Genomic DNA, 17492 nt, shown 5'->3' with positions numbered 1-17492 from the left:
AGAGCAGCCGAGACTCAAACTGGCGCCCATATGGGATGCCAGCACTGCAGGCCGGGGCTTTAACCCGCTGCGCCACAGCACTGGCCTCATTATTATTATTTTTAAAAAAGATTTACTTATTTGAAAGAATGTTGGGGCCGGCACAGTGGCTCACTTGGTTAATCCTCTGCCTGTGGCGCCGGCATCCCATATGGGCGCCAGGTTCTAGTCCCGGTTGCTCCTCTTCCAGTCCAGCTCTCTGCTGTGGTCTGGGTAGGCAGTGGAAGATGGCCCAAGTGCTTGGGCTCCTGCACTTGCGTGGGAGACCAGGAAGAAGCACCTGGCTCCTGGCTTCGGATTGGCATAGCTCCGGCAGTAGTGGCCATATGGGGAGGTGAACCAATGGAAGGAAGACCTTTCTCTCTGTCTCTCTCTCTTACTGTCTAACTCTATCTGTCAAAAAAAAAAAAAAAGTGTCAGAAAGAGGGAGAGATTGATTGATCGATTGATAGATCTTCCATTTGCTGGTTCATTCCCCCAATGGTTGTATGGTTGTAGCAGCTGGTACTGGGCCAGCCTGAAGCCAGAGACCAGGATCTCCAAGTGGGTCTCCTACAAGATTTCATGTACTTGAGCATCATCCTCTGCCCCGTAGACTCATTAGCAGGGAGCTGAATTGTAAGTGGACTATTTGGGACTTGGACTGGCACTCTGATATTGGTCGTTGGCATCCCAAGTGGTACCTTAACTTGCTGTGCCATAATGCCTACCCTGACAAATTTTTTTTTTTGACAGGCAGAGTGGACAGAGAGACAGAGAGAGAGGTCTTCCTTTTTCTGTTGGTTCACCCCTCAGTGGCCGCTGCGGCTGGCGTGCTGTGGTCGGCGCACTGCGCTGATTGGCAAATTATTTTCAACTCAGAGAACTGTATCAGTTAACGCTTGTATTTAAAATAAGTGATAATGAGGCTGGTGTTACCCTATGGTTAAGACTCCAGTCAAGATACCTGTGTACCACCTTAGAATATCTGGGTTTCATTTAGGCTCTGACTCTGGCTTCCTGGTAATGCAGACCCTGGGATCGAGAGGTGATTGTGACTCAAGTAGTTGGGTTCTCACCACCCACAAGGGAGACCCAGATTGAGTTCCTGGCTCCTGGCTTTGGCCTTGGCCCAGCCCTGGCTGCAGCCATTTGGAGAGTGAACCAGCAGATGGGTGCTCTGTCTTTAAATAATTAAAAGGAAGTGATGCTGCACCATGGAACTTTTTTTTTTTAATATTTATTTGAAAGAGTGACACATGCACACAGGCAGCAACCAAGAGAGAAAGTGGGAAGGAAGGAGGAAGAGAGAATCCTCCAACTAAATCTCCCACATGGGTGCCAGGGGCCCAAGCACTTGGGCCATCTTCTGTTGCTTTCCCAGGGACATTAGCAGGGAGCTGGATAGGAAGAGAGCAACCGGGACTTGGACTGGTGCCCATATGGATTGCCAGTGTCTCAGGCAGCCGGTTAACCCACTGTGCTACACTGCCGACCCCCGAACTATGTTACTGTCTTGATGTGGAGAAATTATTCAGAGTAAACCACTGTCTGTGTAAGGCTGTCTCATTTTACAGTTGAAGTTAGAATGTATGCAGTTAGTGGTTATTTATAGATCCCCTGCTTTTGTTTTTAGGACATCCGGAAATTCTTTGGAGTTATACCAAGTGGAAAGAAACTTGTAAGTGATACAGGAAAGAAGAATGAGAAAACCAAGTCTGCTGAAGAAACACTGAAATCAAAGAAAGGCAAAAAGGAAATCAAGGTCAGTTTTCTGAGTGCAATTTTACGTTGTATGAAAGATGAAGTAAACTGACTTGCTGAACTTGAAACGTTGGGATTCTTGAGTAAATGTATATTTCCACCCATTTAGCAGAAGAAAAATAAAAGTAACGAGGCTGTCACTTATTTCTAATTATGTAGCATACTGTAGTGCTAGTTTGGTCTTTTCCTCATGTGGGGAAGAAACCCTTTTTTGTCATCAGAACTTTGCATTTTGAGACCAGTGTTTGCTCAGAGACATGAGCCCCTGTCCTCACATTGACAGCGGTAGGCTTGTGGAGGGGAATTGCTTTGGAGGAGAATTTTATTCTTTCTCCTTGGGCCTCAGAAAAGTTCAGAAATGCCATCCCTGTGGAAAGCAGGCCGTGGCTGCGCGGTGTGTTTGAGTTGATGCTGTCTCATTTTATGTAAAAGCTAAGGCTCTGGCCACTCTCCTAATCCATTTATTAGCTTCATCCTTTGTGTCCTCGTGTCATATGTGTTACATCTGCAGATGTTAATTTGCCACAGTTCATTGCAAGTTTGTCTTAAACAAGATGTGTTTTAAAGAAATTGGGAGCAAACAGTTGTTCTTTTTAGTTCACTGTTTCTGATGCTTTTCATTTCCCTGAAGATCTGAGTTTTCATCTAGTAATATTTTCTTTCAAACTTTTTTTTTTAAGATTTATTTTATTTTTAATTTTTTTAAAGGTTTATTTATTTGAAAGGCTGAGTTACAGAGAAGCAGAGGCAGAGAGAGAGGTCTTCCATCCATTGGTTCACTCCCCAGATGGCCACAACGGAGCTGTGCTTATCTGTAGCCAGGAGCCAAGAGTTTCCTCTGGGTCTCCCACGCAGGTGCAGGGGCCCAAGGACTTGGGCCATCTTCTGCTGCTTTCCCAGAGCGTAGCAGAGAGCTGGATTGGAAGTGGAATAGCCGGGACTTGAACTGGCGCCCATATGGGATGCTGGCACTGCAGGTGGTGGCTTTACCTGCTATGCCACAGCACTAGCACCTCCATTAGATCTTATGACTGGAGAATAACCCTCTTTGTTTTGATATCCTGCCTTCTAGACTATCTAGGGTAGTTTCTGCCCCAGTTAGTGGTCCCACCCCCAAGTTTTTTTTTTTTTTTTTTTTTAAAGATTTATTTAATTTATTTGAAAGAATTACAGAGAGAGGTAGAGACAGAGAGAGAGGTCTTCTGTTCCCTGGTTCACGCCCCAGATGGCCGCAACGGCCGGAGCTGTGCCGATCCGAAGCCAGGAGCCAGGAGCTTCTTCCCGGTATCCCACGTAGGTGCAGGGGCCCAAGGACTTGGGCCATCTTCTGCTGCTGTCCCAGGCTATAGCAGAGAGCTGGATTGGAAGAAGAACAGCCGGGACTAGAACTGGTGCCCATATGGGATGCCGGCGCTGCAGGCCAGGGCTTTAACTCGCTGCGCCACAGCGCTGGCCCCTTTTGTTTTGTTTTAAGATTTATTTTATTAGGGAGAGGGAGAGAGACAGAGATATTTTCTATCTACTGGTTCACTCCCCAAGTCGCTGCAATGGCCAGGGCTGAGCTAGGCTGAAGCCAGGAGCTTGGAACTCTATCCTGATCTCCCATGTGGGTGGCAGGGGCCTAGGCACTTGGGACATCTTCCACTGCTTTCCCAGACATATTATCAGGAAGCTGGATCAGTAGTGGAGCAACCAGGACTTGAACTGGCACTCCTATGTGATGTGGCTTAGTGCACTGTGCTACAACACCAGTCCCATGAAAAACTTTTATTGAAGATTTATTCATCTATCTGAAAGGCAGAATGACAGGGAGGGAGGGAGGGAGGGAGAGAGAATTTTTTTTTTTTTTTTTTTTTTTTTTGGCAGGCAGAGTTAGTGAGACAGACAGAGAGAAAGGTCTTCCTTCTGTTGGTTTACTTCCCAAATGGCTGCTACGGCCGGCGTGCTGCGCCGATCCGAAGCCAGGAGCCAGGTGCTTCCTTCTGGTTTCCCATGAGGGTGCAGGGCCCAAGCACTTGGGCCATCCTACACTGCCTTCTCGGGCCACAGCAGAGAGCTGGCCTGGAAGAGGAGCAACCGGGACAGAATCAGGCGCCCCAACCGGGACTAGAACCCGTGGTGCTAGCGCCACAGGCAGAGGATTAGCCAAGTGAGCCACGGCGCTGGCAAGAGAGAGATCTTCTGTCTGCTGATTGATTCTCCAAATGTGTGTATTGGTTACAATCAATTTTTTCTTTTTTTTAAAGATTTATTTTATTTATTTGAAAGGCAGAGTTACACAGAAGAAGAGACAGAGAGGGAGAGATAGGTCTTCCATCTCCTAGTTTACTCCCTAAATGGCCACAATGGCTGGGGCTGGACCAAGCTGAAGCCAGCAGCTAGGAGCTTCTTCCCGTTCTCTAATGTGGGTACAGGGCCCAAGCACTTGTGCCATCCTCCCTGCTTTCCTAGGCACATTAACAGGGAGTTGAATTGGAAGTGGCGCAGCCGGGACTAGAACCAGTGCCTGTATGGGATGCCAGCACTACAAGCAGCGGCTTTACCTGCTATGCTACAACGCTGGCCCCAATCTATTTTTTTTTTTTTCTTTCTGTGTACTTTCTGGATGCTTTTGGGGCAAACCTGAATGTGTTAGGAATGTAATGTTTAACTAGGAAATATAAATAATACCTTCTGCCTTGGCTGTATTTAGTTTTGTAATAACATTGGCTAGTGGTGGGCTGCTAGCTTACCTTTGTTTCTCTTTGATTTTCGGGAAGCATTTGCTCTGTAATATCTGACATCCTTTTCCTCTTCATTCTTTGCTGTACATAGGTTAGTGTTGAAACTGGAGCTGAATAACAATGTAACTTTTCTCATTATCTTTTCTTTCCTATGCGGATGCAATTGTTATGTGAACACCATTCACATTTTGCATGGTATAGCTGTTGTGGACTGTCCTGAGGATTGCAGAATGTTCAGTGGCATCCCTAGCCTTCCCATGAGACAGTTATCAGTAAATAACCCCACCTCTGGTTGTAACAAGCAAAGCAAGTGGCTTGTGGTAGGGGACGGGGGAGGCTGACAGTGGCAAAACTGTCCCTGATGGAGAACCACTGAGCCCAAGTCTGTTGAGTGAAGGACAATAAATTCTGTAGGCTTCTTTGTGTTCTAATTATGCAATGGTGTTTATAGGTAAATAGCTCTTACAAAGATGATGACTTCAAGCAAAAACAACCAAACAAGAAAAAGAGGATCATCTATGATTCAGGTAATATTACTTCTGAGGATCTTTAAAGTAAAATTCATCCTTCAAACTGGAGTTCTGAGATACACAACTCTGTGTGATGTTAATAAGTTCTGTATGCTCAAATCAGGTTCAAAACAGTTTTATTTAACTGCAGGGCTTAACAGAACCTAAATGTTATTGTATTAAAGATTCCGTAGGTGCAATTAAAGTATGTAGCATATCTCAAGCTTACTTTGAATATAATAGTTTATTTTTAAGAATATTCATTATTCATTAGTTTCTTTTCCAGCTGAGGTTCTTAGGAATTATATTTGCAAACCATTGCTTTAGGTTGAATATTGCTTTTAAAGCAGAGATCTAAAATTTAATTTTTGTTTATGATTGAGAGATCTAGTCTTTCTTGTTGCATTTAAAAAGGAATAAACAGGTTTTCTTTTTTTTTAAGATTTATTTATTTATTTGAAAGAGTTACAGAGAGGGAGAGGCAAAGGCAGAGAGGGAGAAGCCTATCTGCTGGTTCACTCCCTAAATGGCTGCAATGGCCAGGGCTTGGCCAGTCTGAAGCCAGGAGCCAGGAGCCTCCTCTGAATCTCCCGTTGAAATAAAGCTGCTGGGACTCAGCCAGCACCCATATGGGATGCTGGCGCTGCAGACGGGGGCTTAACCCACTATGCCATAGTGCTGGCCCCCAGGAATAAACAATTTAAAAGCTTTTCTTTAAATGTAATTTTTTCTCCTCCAAATCTGAGAGGCACAGAGACAGAGAAGGGTCCCATCCACTGGTTTACTCCCCAAATGCCTGCAATGGCTGGGACTGGCTCCAGCAGAAGCCTGGAGTCAGGAACTCAATTCAGATCGCCCATATGGGTGGCAGGAACCCGGTTACTTGAGCCCACACTGCTGATTTGCAGAGTCTGTGTTAGCAGGGAGATGGGGTCAGGTGCTAAGGCTGGCTATCGAGTCCAGGGACTCCAATGTGGAATACTGCCATCTTAACCAGTGTCTTAACTGCTTAGGTTGTATGCCTGCCCCTGAATGTAGTTTTAACATGTGGAGAAGGCATTTTTGTGCATGCCATTTATAATGCATAAAATGATAATAGAATTCAGAAAGTTTGAGTTTTTGCCTTGTGGAGAAAATCCATCTGATGTGAATTCTTATATTTTACTTCTAAAAGTTCTGTTCTTTTGAAAAATTTTTATTTATTTGAGAGGCAGAGGGAGAGGAAGAGAGAGAGAGAGAACACTTCCATCTACCTGTTCTTTCCCCACATGCTCACACTGGCCTTGTACCAGGCTGGAGGTGGAAGCCATGAAGGCCTAATCCAGGTTTCTAATGTGGGTGACAAGAATACAGTCACTTGAACCATCGCTGCTGCCTCCCAGGGTCAGCATTAGCAGGAAGCTAGTCAGGATTTGTAGCTGGGTCTCAAACCTAGGTACTTTAATATGGATAGGGATATTTTTTTTAATAGATTATATTTATTTTTAAATTTGAGAAACAGACAAATAGAGAACTTCTGTCCACTGGTTCACTCCCCAAGTGCCTGTAATGGTCTTGGACTGGGGCCAAAGTTTGGAATCAGAAATTCAATTCACGTATCCTGTGTGAATGGCAGGGGCCCGACTATTTGATGCATTACCCACTGCCTCTCAGAGTGTGCAGCAGCAGCAAGCTGGAATTGGGAGCAGACTTTTTTTTTTTTTTTTGACAGGCAGAGTTAGAGAGAGACTAATGAGCCATGGCGCCGGCCCAGACTGCTATTTAAACCTAGGCTCTCTGATGTGGGATGTAGGTCTTCTAAGAGGTGCCTTGACTGCTGTGCCTAATTCCTGCCAGGACATGGGCATCTTAACCAGCATCTTAACAGCTTGCCAGACACCCAGCCCGCATTTTAATTTTTATCTCATGTGAAGCCTTAGAATAAAAAATGTAGCCTGAGGAAGAATTTAAGGATTGTCAAGATTTTGACAGGCGTGGTAAAGGCTCTGATTGAATTATTTAAGTGCTGTGTGTTCGCTCTTTGCCTTTTACTGCTCTGTACTACAAGGGATTTGAAAGAAGTCCTGTTCCCCAAAAGTTACCTTTTTTTGGAAACTGGTATTTAATTGTTTGAACAGTATGAGACAGGATTTATAAATGCTTGGTGAAGAGGAAGCACCCTAAAGTTTATGAAGCATCTGTTTTCTACCAGGCACCAGGCTAGTTACTCATATTTTGTCCTTTTTTGTATCTGAATGGTCTGGGCAGTTGGGAAAAGGTTCCTAAAGATTTCTACTCTAATTTTTTTAAACTTATGGATAAGTAGATTACATTGCAAAAGGAGATAAAAGTTATAGATGGCATTAGGTGGTTAATCAGATGAACTTAAAATACAGAGATTTTCCTGGATCGTTCAGGTGGGCTCAATTGTAGTCAAAAAGAATAGGGTGGAAGAATAGAGAAGACCATGGAGGAAGGTCTGAGAATCAGAGAAATGGCTGCATTTAGATGGACTTTGCTTGATGTTGCTGGGTTTGAAGATGGGGGCCATGAGCAGAGAAATGCTGGGGGCCAAGAGAAATTGGAAGAGGCAAGGAAATGGATTCTTCCCTAGAGCAGCCAGAAAGGAACAGAGCCTTGCTGACATCTTGATTTTAGCCCGATACCCTTATTGGGCTTCCAGTCTTCAGAACTGAAATATAATATATTTGCATTGTTTCAAGCTGCAAGATTTTAATGCCTGTTACAGCAGCAATAGAAAACTAATGATAAGCTTAACCTTGGGGAAAATAACCTGGGAGGATTTACAAAAGAAATGTGTCTTGAGAAAGACCTTGAGGAGTTGGTTCACAATAACTACTTTAAAAACATATGTCCTATAATATTTCTTTTCAAAGTTTTATTTTCCTCTTACATACAGATTCAGAATCAGAGGAGACAGTGCAGATAAAAAATGCCAAAAAGCAACCAGAAAAATTGCCATTGTCTCCTAAACCTGGTAAAACTTTACGGCAGGATCCTGTTACTTACATTTCAGAAACGGGTAAGGTTACTGAGTGCTACTATACTACGTTCAGCATTTTGTAAGATTTGCAGCATGTGTTAGGTTTTTGAGCTGTTTATTGATGTCTAAAGGTACCTCTTTTTCAATTGAATTTCTGTTACCGTTTTTCTTTGTTAAATATATGTTTATGAGTGGAAGGCTGTAATCACCTTTTTCATATTATGTGTGTTAAGGGCCAGTTACAGAATTGGCCCTTGGAAATTTTTTTTAAATGCTGTATACTGAATGATATAAAATCAAGCTTTACCTTGAATCATATATTAAAATATTATTAGATCATTTTAGAGCTACTTTTGTATGTACTTTTTTTTAACATGCATGCTAAATCTAACAAATATTAGCTTATATGGTGATTATTCCTATTTGTGTTTCATAATTTAGCACAGATATGGCTTGAATTCCTATATTCTCTGGTGGCACTAAAGATTTTAGCATTTGACTTTTTTAAAAAAAGGTTCTTTTCTGCTTAAGTTTCTTTCTCTTTTTAAAATTTATTTATTTATGTGTTTGTGAGCCAAAGAGCCAGGGTGCAAGAGACAAAGACAGAAGACAGAGAGAAAGGATAAGAGGGAGAGACTGCGCCTGAGCAAGCAGACTCTCACCTGCTGCTTCACTCCTTAAATGCTGGCATCCATGTAGACTGGGTTGGGCCTTATTTGGTAGGAACTCAATCTAGGTTTCCCATGTGGGGCAGGAACCCAAAAACTTGATCTGTTACTGCTACCTCCTAGGGTTGGCACTCAGGAAGTTGGAGTCCGGGGCTGGAGCCAGGTATGGAACCCAGGCACTCTGGTGTGAGACTTGGGCAATTAAGTGCTATGCCAAATGCTTCTCCCTTAATTTTTTTATTCCCCCTGTTTGGTCTAAGAGTGATCAAAGAGCAAAAGACACATGTAAATAAGATTAATCTTGAGATTTCATAGTATAAATACTTGTTTCTTGGAGAATATTCTTTTTATTTTTATTTATTTTTTAATTTTTTGACAGAGTGGACAGTGAGAGAGAGAGACAGAGAGAAAGGTCTTCCTTTGCCGTTGGTTCACCCTCCAATGGCCGCCACGGCCGCGCGCTGCGGCCAGCGCACTGCGCTGATCCGATGGCAGGAGCCAGGTACCTATCCTGGTCTCCCATGGGGTGCATGGCCCAAGCATGTGGGCCATCCTCCACTGCACTTCCTGGCCACAGCAGAGAGCTGGCCTGGAAGAGGGGCAACCGGGACAGAATCTGGCGCCCCGACCGGGACTAGAACCCCGGGTGCTGGGCGCAGCAAGGCAAAGGATTAGCCTAGTGAGCCGCAGTGCCGGCCTGAGAATATTCTTTTATATGAGGATCCTTGAGTTATATTGTTATCTGAGGATAAAACCTCAGGTCATTTTGATTCTGACACTCTTAAGAGAGACCATAACAGGAATAATTTGGGATGATGTATATCAAAGGACCAGATCCGATGACTAACACCTAGATTAGTAGGCATTCAAAAGGGAAAAAAATAACAGAATGCCCACAAAGCCCACTTTGAGGCTGTGCGAGACCTTTATTAATGAAGTTGCTCAAAATGATGGAAGACAAACCATCAGTGATGTGAACATAAGCTTTAGAATATTTGTAGTAAGCAGAGGTGTTTCTTTGTTTTGACAGTGATAGATTGACTCTTTGCTCTTTTTGTTCTATTGCTAAATGTCTGCCCAGGCACGCTGTGCAAAACAACTTTTCCATCAGGAGCCCTGTCTCTTAGGCAAGGTACCCTTTGTCAAATTTTGAGTATGTGGGAGGATTATTAAAAACAGTGTGGCCATAGATTTATTATTTAACTATTGATGATGTGCCTAGGCTTTCCAATGACCCCCTGGAGATATCAAAGTTAGTGGGCAGATAGCCATAGCCTTCAATTGTGGATCAAGGCTATGGGTATCTGGTGATTTTAAATACACAAAGGTCAGACAGTTTGAACTCTGATCATGAATTTCTTTAATGTGGGACTGTTTCAGAGTAGGAATTTTTGTTTTCTTTATTTTTTTGCAAGGCAGAGACAGAGCTCCAATCTACTGGTTCATTTTAGATGCTAGCCCAGTGCCTGCCTGGGGCCAGAGCCAGGAGCCAGGAGCTCACTTTAGGGTCTTCCACATGGGTAGCAGGAACCTAACTAACTACATGAGCCGGCACTGCTACCTCTCAGGGTCTGCATTAGCAGGAAGCTGGAATCAGAAGGGAGAGTCAGGGCCGGCACCGCGGCTCACTAAGCTAATCCTCCGCCTTGCGGCGCCAGCACACCGGGTTCTAGTCCCGGTCGGGGCGCCAGATTCTGTCCCGGTTGCCCCTCTTCCAGGCCAGCTCTCTGCTGTGGCCAGGGAGTGCAGTGGAGGATGGCCCACGTGCTTGGGCCCTGCACCCCATGGGAGACCAGGATAAGTACCTGGCTCCTGCCATCGGATCAGCGCCGTGCGCCAGCTGCAGCACGCGGCCGCGGCGGCCATTGGAGGGTGAACCAACGTCAAAAGGAAGACCTTTCTCTCTGTCTCTCTCTCTCTCACTGTCCACTCTGCCTGTAAAAAAGAAAAGAAAAAAAAAAAGAGAGTCGGGATTGAAACTCAGGCACTCCTTCCTGGGCCATTGGTATCTTAAGCCCTAGGCTAAATGCATACCCCTTATCTAAACTTGATATAAACATCAGGCAATGTTTGTATCATTCTACTGATTGCATATACTTGTGAAATTAACCGTTGCCCCCTTGGTTTAACTAAAACTCTTAGGGTACAGTGTACCCTTTTGATATCTTCAGTATTGTACAATATTCTATTTTTTCTTAGAATTTTGAAGAAAGAAGCTGGCACTATTCTTTTTTTATTTTAATAGTTTTTTAATAGTCCACAATAAAATAAGCATAATTGGCTTAGGTTGCCTCTTGGGATATCTACATCCCATATCAGAGTGCCTGGTTCTTTGTGTCCCGGGCTACTGTGCTTCTGATTCAGCTTCCTGCTCTGAATGCATACTCTGGGAGTCAGTGGGTGATGGCTCAAGGACTTTGATCCCTGTTTCCTGTGTGGAAGACCCTGATGGGATTCTGGGCTCCTGATTTTCACCTGGCCCAACCCTGGCTATTGTGAGGGGAGTGAACCAATCAATGGAAGTTCTCTTGCTGTCTCTCTGCCTTTCAGAGAAAAATGAAAATAACTAATAAAAAATTTTAAAATGAGAAATATGAGAGTTTCTAAAAAGGAAAATACAGTTTCTTGAAATTAATGCACTACTGGAAAATCCTTGACCTTAACACAATTCTTTTATTCTTTTTTTTTTTTTAAGATTTATTTTATTTATTTGAATGACAGAGTTACAGAGAGAGGTAGGGACAGAGAGGTCTTCCATCTGCTGGTTCACCCCCCAAAATGGCCGCAATGGCCGGAGCTGTGCTGATCTGAAGCCAGGAGCCAGGAGCTTTTTTTTTTCTTTGTCAGACAGAGTTAGACAGTGAGAGAGAGACAGAGCACTGCACTGATCCGAAGCCAGGAGCCAGGTGCTTCTCCTGGTCTCCCATGCGGGTGCAAGGGCCTAAGCACTTGGGCCATCCTCCACTGCCCTCCCGGGCCACAGTAGAGAGCTGGACTGGAAGAGGAGCAACTAGGACAGAATCTGGCGCCCCAACCGGGATTAGAACATGGGGTGCCGGCACTGCAAGTGGAGGATTAGCCAAGTGAGCTGCGGCGCCAGTCCAGGAGCCAGGAGCTTCTTACAGGTCTCCCACATGGGTGCAGGGCCCAAGGACTTGGGCCGTCTTCAACTGCTTTCCCAGGTCATAGCAGAGAGCTGGATGGGAAGAGGAGCAGTTGGGACATGAACTGGAGTTCGTATGGGTTGCCGGTGCTTCAGGCCAGGGCTTTAACCCGCGGTGCCACAGTGCTAGCCCTATATTCTTTTTTTTTTTTCTTTTTTTTAAAGGAAATTCTTTTTGGCCGGCGCCGCGGCTCACTAGGCTAATCCTCCACCTGCGGGGCCGGCACCCTGGGTTCTAGTCCAGGTTGGGGCACCGGATTCTGTCCCGGTTGCCCCTCTTCCAGGCCAGCTCTCTGCTGTGGCCCAGGAAGGCAGTGGAGGATGGCCCAAGTGCTTGGGCCTTGCATCCGCATGGGAGACCAGGAGGAAGCACCTGGCTCCTGGTTTCGGATCGGAGCAGCGCACAGGCCCAGGCCACAGCGGCCATTTGGGGGTTGAACCAACAGAAAAGGAAGACCTTTCTCTCTGTCTCTCTCTCTCTCTCTCTCTCTCTCTCACTGTCAAAAAAAAAAAAAAAAAATGAAAATTCTTTTTAATTTTTTTTTTTTGACAGGCAGAGTGGACAATGAGAGAGACAGAGAGAAAGGTCTTCCTTTTGACGTTGGTTCACCCTGCAATGGCCGCCGCGACCAGCGTGCTGCGGCCGGCGCACCGCGCTTATCCGAAGCCAGGAGCCAGATACTTCTCCTGGTCTCCCATGGGGTGCAGGGCCCAAGGCCTTGGGCCATCCTCCACTGCACTCCCTGGCCACAGCAGAGAGCTGGACTGGAAGAGGAGCAATGGGGACAGAATCCGGTGCCCTGACCGGGACTAGAACCCAGTGTGCCGGCACCGCAAGGCGGAGGATTAGCCTAGTGAGCTGCGGTGCCGGCCAATTCTTTTTAATTTTTTAAAAAAGATTTATTTATTTGAAAGGCAGAGAAGGAGAGGAAGGCAGATAGGCAGAGACAGAGAAATCTTCTATCAGCTGATTCATTTCCCAAACGGCTGCAGAGGCTGGAGCTGGGCCAATCTGAAGCCAGGAGCTAGGCACTTCCTCTGGGTCTTCCATGTGGATACAGAGGCCTAAGCACTTGAACCATCCTCCACTGCTTTCCTAGGTACATTATCAGAGAGCAGGGTCAGAAGTGGTGCAGCTGGGACATAAACCAGTGTCCATTTGGGATGCAGGCATTGCTGGCTGTGGCTTAACCCAGTGTGCCACAACACTGCAACCAAAACTGTGGTTTTTAATATTGGTTCATAGAATGTTTTAGTTTTATATTAGTAGTGTAAGGCTAAAAATATTTTTTATAATTTATTTATAAAACGTTTATTTATAAACATTTATAATTCTAAACGTTTTCAAAGATTTTGTGCACTGAAAAGGTAAAGAAGGGTAGCTATCTTATTTTTTGGTATTGATTAAACATGGAAATAATAATTTAGATATATTTGATTAAATAAGATATACTGTTAAAATTAATTTTAACCTTTTTAAAACTTTTAAATGTGCCTACAGGAAAGCACAAAACTACATTTTTGGTTTGCATTTTATTTCTGTTGCATAGTGCTTTATTAACAGTGAGAAAGAGACTTAGGAAATAGTGTAGATATTTCTGTTTGTGTTTATTTTATTATACAGCTTTTTAGACTGTCATAAAGAGAATTAGTTTTACCACTTAGCTCTGTGACAAATATTTTTCATCGTCACTGATTAAATTCATCTTCTACTAGAATTTATTTATTTAGTTTGATTCACTATGTTAATTTCCCCAATTACAGGAAGAGGAAAAAGTTGCTTATAAATATCTTAATAGCTAACCACTGACTCGAGTAAAATGTTCTAGGTTGGTAAAAACTCAAATACTTGTTGTACTGGGTAAATATATTTACTTTTGCTGTTTAATGAAGTGGGAGACCTTGAGTTTTGTTTGGCAAAGCTGACCTTTTATTATGCAATTTCATCAGGGCTGCTGTTTGATTGAATGAGGGTTTTTTTGTCTTGAGAATTATTTATGACTGGTAATTTTAATTAAGCACAATTTGAGGGGCAATTAGTACTCTGGAAGTTATTGTTATCTGGGGAGTGCTAAATGGGAGGGAAATTGGATATTTTTTTTTCTCTAGGTTACCATGTAGTATCAGTAACCTGTGATGAGAAAGTAGTAGAGAAAATATTACTGGAGCATGTGTGTGTAACATTCTGATTTTTGAGTCACAGTTGTGTGGATCAGACAAATAGGTTCTGTATACAAGAGAGTGCTTCTCTAAGATGTTTTCAGGGAACCTAGAGTGATTGAGACAAATTGAGAGGAAACTAAGAACTGTGTATTATATTTCTTTGATTATATGCTTGTTCAGAAATTAAGATTAAATTATATGCTGAAATTCTACAAAAAAAATAATTTTTGAGGAAGGATGAAATATTTAAATTAATATTGTTTTAAATTACCCAAGTAAATGTTCCATTTCAAAATGCCAAGGAAGTCAGATTATGTTATGAAAATGTTATTAAGTACTAAAAATAATGGGTGATTTGTATGTGGCTTTATGTACTGAGACTAGCTCTGCTCACTGAAATGTGAAGAGGTGTGTGAGTGGAAGTGGGGATCTCACTGCAGAATTACTCCCTTAACTCTGGCCAGATTTCCTTCCAGTGCTGGTTTCATGCCTTACTCTAGTCAGAAGCTCTGGGTATAATGTACCTGTGGTTAACTGTCCAGGCCTTTTTCTTTTCTTTTTTTTAGATCTATTGAACTTGGCACTTGTGTCGTAGATAACATTTTTCTTTGAAGGATTTATTTGAAAGACAGAGCTACTGAGAGAGAAAGAGAGAGAGAAACAGACAATGAGGACAAAGGGAGAGGTCTTCTGTGTGCTGGTACACTCTCCGAATGGCCACAATGGCCTGGGCTGGGCCAAGCCAAAACCAGGAGACAGTAGCTTCATCCTGGTCTTCATGCTTGCGGGGCCCAAGCACTTGGGCCATCCTTGGTTGCTTTTCCAGGCACGCTAACAAGGAGCTAGACTGCAGTGGAGAGCTGAGACTTGAACCAGTGCTCATCTGGGAACATGGTGTTGTAGGCGGCAACAGTACACCACCGCATACCAGCCCAACATCACATTTTTTTTTTTTAATGAAATTCATGCATATTTTCTGTGAACATTTTTTTTTAATACTTATTTATTTGAAAGATAGAGTTACAGAGACAAGTAGAAACAGAGAGAAAGAGAGGTCTTCCATCCACTGGTTCACTCCTCAAATGGCCACAACGGCTGGAGATGAGCCAGGAGCCGGGAGCCTCTTCCAGGTCTCCAAAGCAGGTGCAGGGGCTCAAGGACCTGGGCCACCTTCTACTGTGTTCCCAGGCTATAGCAGAGAGCTGGATTAGAAGAGGAGCAGCTGGGACTAGAACCAGCGCCCATATGGGATGCTGGCGCTTCAGGCCAGGGTGTTAACCCTCTTTGTCACAGTGCCGGCCCCCCAACATCACATTTTAAGCCAGTACCTTTTTCTCTTACTTTTCCTTACTCAATTACCTCACTAGACCTCACAAATTATAATTTTATTTTAAGAATATAACTGACTCCGTTTGATTCTCCAAAGATCCATTGGTATTGTATTATGAAAGCTCTGGTTTCCTTTATAATTTTATTTATATATTTAATTGATTTGAAAGGCAGAGAGAGAGATCCTATCTGCTTGTTCTCTTCCCTCCCCTAATGCTGGGGCTGGCCCAGGCCAAAGCCAAGAGCCTGGAGCTCAATCCAGGTTTCCCACATGAGTGGCAGAGATCCAACTGCTTGAGCCACCTACTACCTCTCAGGGTACACATTAGCAGGAAATGAGAATTGGGAGCAGAGCTGGGATTTGAATGTAAGCACTCCAGTATGGGACATGAGTTTCCCAAGTGGCCCCTTAACTGAGTGTGCCAAACACCCACCCCTGGTTTCTTGATTAGGGATGAGCCATCTCAGTTTTGTTTTACTGTGCTGATATGCACAGGATGTGTGACTTACCACATAAATGGGCAAAGATGATATGTTTAGTTTCTCTTCCATTCACTTAATAAACATTTTTTGAAGACTTGACACATGCACGAACCTTCCTCTACCTCCAAAACCAAAGTGACAGTTGGGGTTTTTGACTCAGAAGTATTAAAAAGGAATGTAACAGAAAAAGGCTTTAAACACGCAGATCCTCTTTGAAGTTTTTGACTTATTGCTAACTTTTTTTCATCTCTGTAACCATTTATCCCCATTAATTTGTTTTTTGTGTGTTCCTGACCAAAGGAAAGGAAATCAGAGAATTAGGCTGTTCAGAGCTCTGTTTGGAAAGGCCAAATTCTCAGCAGTATAAACTCCAGAATTAGGTTTTCTTCCTTTCTTGGCTTGTAAATATATTTTTATATGGACCTGCGCATTATTTTCTTTGTCTTTTATTGGTATTCCTTCTAAATGAATGAACATGTCTAACTCAGAATGGCAGCACAATGTTCTCACCCAGGCAGTTCCTCTGCTGTGGGTTGAGTAATGCTAGTTTACTTGGTGGTTGTTACCACATTTGAGGTTATGCTGCCTATAAATAAAAACAAATAGTGTTTTTGTAAAGAGACAGATATCCTGGAAGGAAACTCTGAGTGTTCAATTGCCTGTGATTTTCAGTTGGTTCTCAGAAATTTGACTTAGATGTATTTGTCAATATATTATTACAAGTTTCTGGGGGAGAAGAGAACAGTTTGCCTTTGGCATCTAACCAGGTAGGAAGAAATTTAGGCTTATTAGAAAACAAGAACAAATGTTAAAAAGCTAACTGCCATTTTAGATGGAATGTTTTGTTTCTGCACGTTGGGTGCGGTTGTAAAGTACTTCCCATGAGGACGGCCACAGCAGCACCTGTGAAACGAGCATGTCTTTGCAGGCAGCTAGTTGCATTCTTTCCTGTATTACCATCTTGTTCCAATGAAACATTGATGTAACTTTTGAAATGCTAGGGGCCAGAGGGGCTTTTAAGACACCTGGCTCAGAAGTCATAATATGGAGACGGTAGGGATGCTTTTTCTTCAGTTTTTCTGGTTTCATGAAGACAAGATGATGGGATGTTTTCAGATGTGCTTGTGGCTTATAGGGAGCTGCACATTTCCCATGTGGATGGCACAGACCTAACTACTGGAGCCATCCCTTGCTGCCTCCCAGTGTTTGCATTAGCAGGAAGCTAGAATTGGGAGCTGGAGCTGGCGCTCAAACCCAGACATTCTGATATGGGACATGGGTATCCTAACTGGCACCTGAACTACAAGATTGGATGTCGATGCCTCACCATTGTTTTTGAGCCTTAAGATTTGGTCTTTTTTTTTTTTTTTTTTTTAAGATTTATTTTATTTATTTGAAAGAGTTACAGAGAGAGGTAGAGACAGAGAGAGAGGTCTTCCATCCGCCGATTCACTCCCCAGATGGCTACAATGGCCAGAGCTGCGCCGGTCTGAAGCCAGGAGCTTCTTCCAGGTCTCTCATGTGGATACAGGGGCCCAAAGATTTGGGCCTGGTTTCCCAGGCCATAACAGAGAGCTGGATCGGAAGAGGGACACCTGGGATTAGAACCGGCGCCCATATGGGATGCTAGAGCTTCAGGCCAGGGCTTTAACTCGTTGTGCCACAGTGCCGCCGTCCCCCCCCCCCCCC

The 17492-nt window shown here is 43.7% G+C and overlaps 1 protein-coding gene across 2 annotated transcripts in view; it reads left to right on the top strand.

The window, feature by feature from the left end:
• RFC1 (replication factor C subunit 1) overlaps positions 1-17492 on the top strand; it is an 83689-nt gene that overhangs the window by 18126 nt on the left and 48071 nt on the right. The window contains exons 2-4 of one of the 2 annotated variants that reach the window (XM_051842456.2): positions 1655-1783; positions 4957-5032; positions 7914-8036. In XM_051842456.2, coding sequence (XP_051698416.2) covers positions 1655-1783; positions 4957-5032; positions 7914-8036 — 328 coding nt within the window. The remainder of the gene's footprint in view (positions 1-1654; positions 1784-4956; positions 5033-7913; positions 8037-17492) is intronic. The other variant, XM_070068123.1, reaches the window with a different exon arrangement.

The sequence above is a fragment of the Oryctolagus cuniculus genome, chromosome 2 (genome assembly GCF_964237555.1).
Source record: "Oryctolagus cuniculus chromosome 2, mOryCun1.1, whole genome shotgun sequence".
Classification (NCBI taxonomy): Eukaryota; Metazoa; Chordata; class Mammalia; order Lagomorpha; family Leporidae; genus Oryctolagus; species Oryctolagus cuniculus.
The sequence above is the reverse complement of the archived record's forward strand: the minus strand, read 5'-3'. Positions and strand labels throughout refer to the sequence as shown.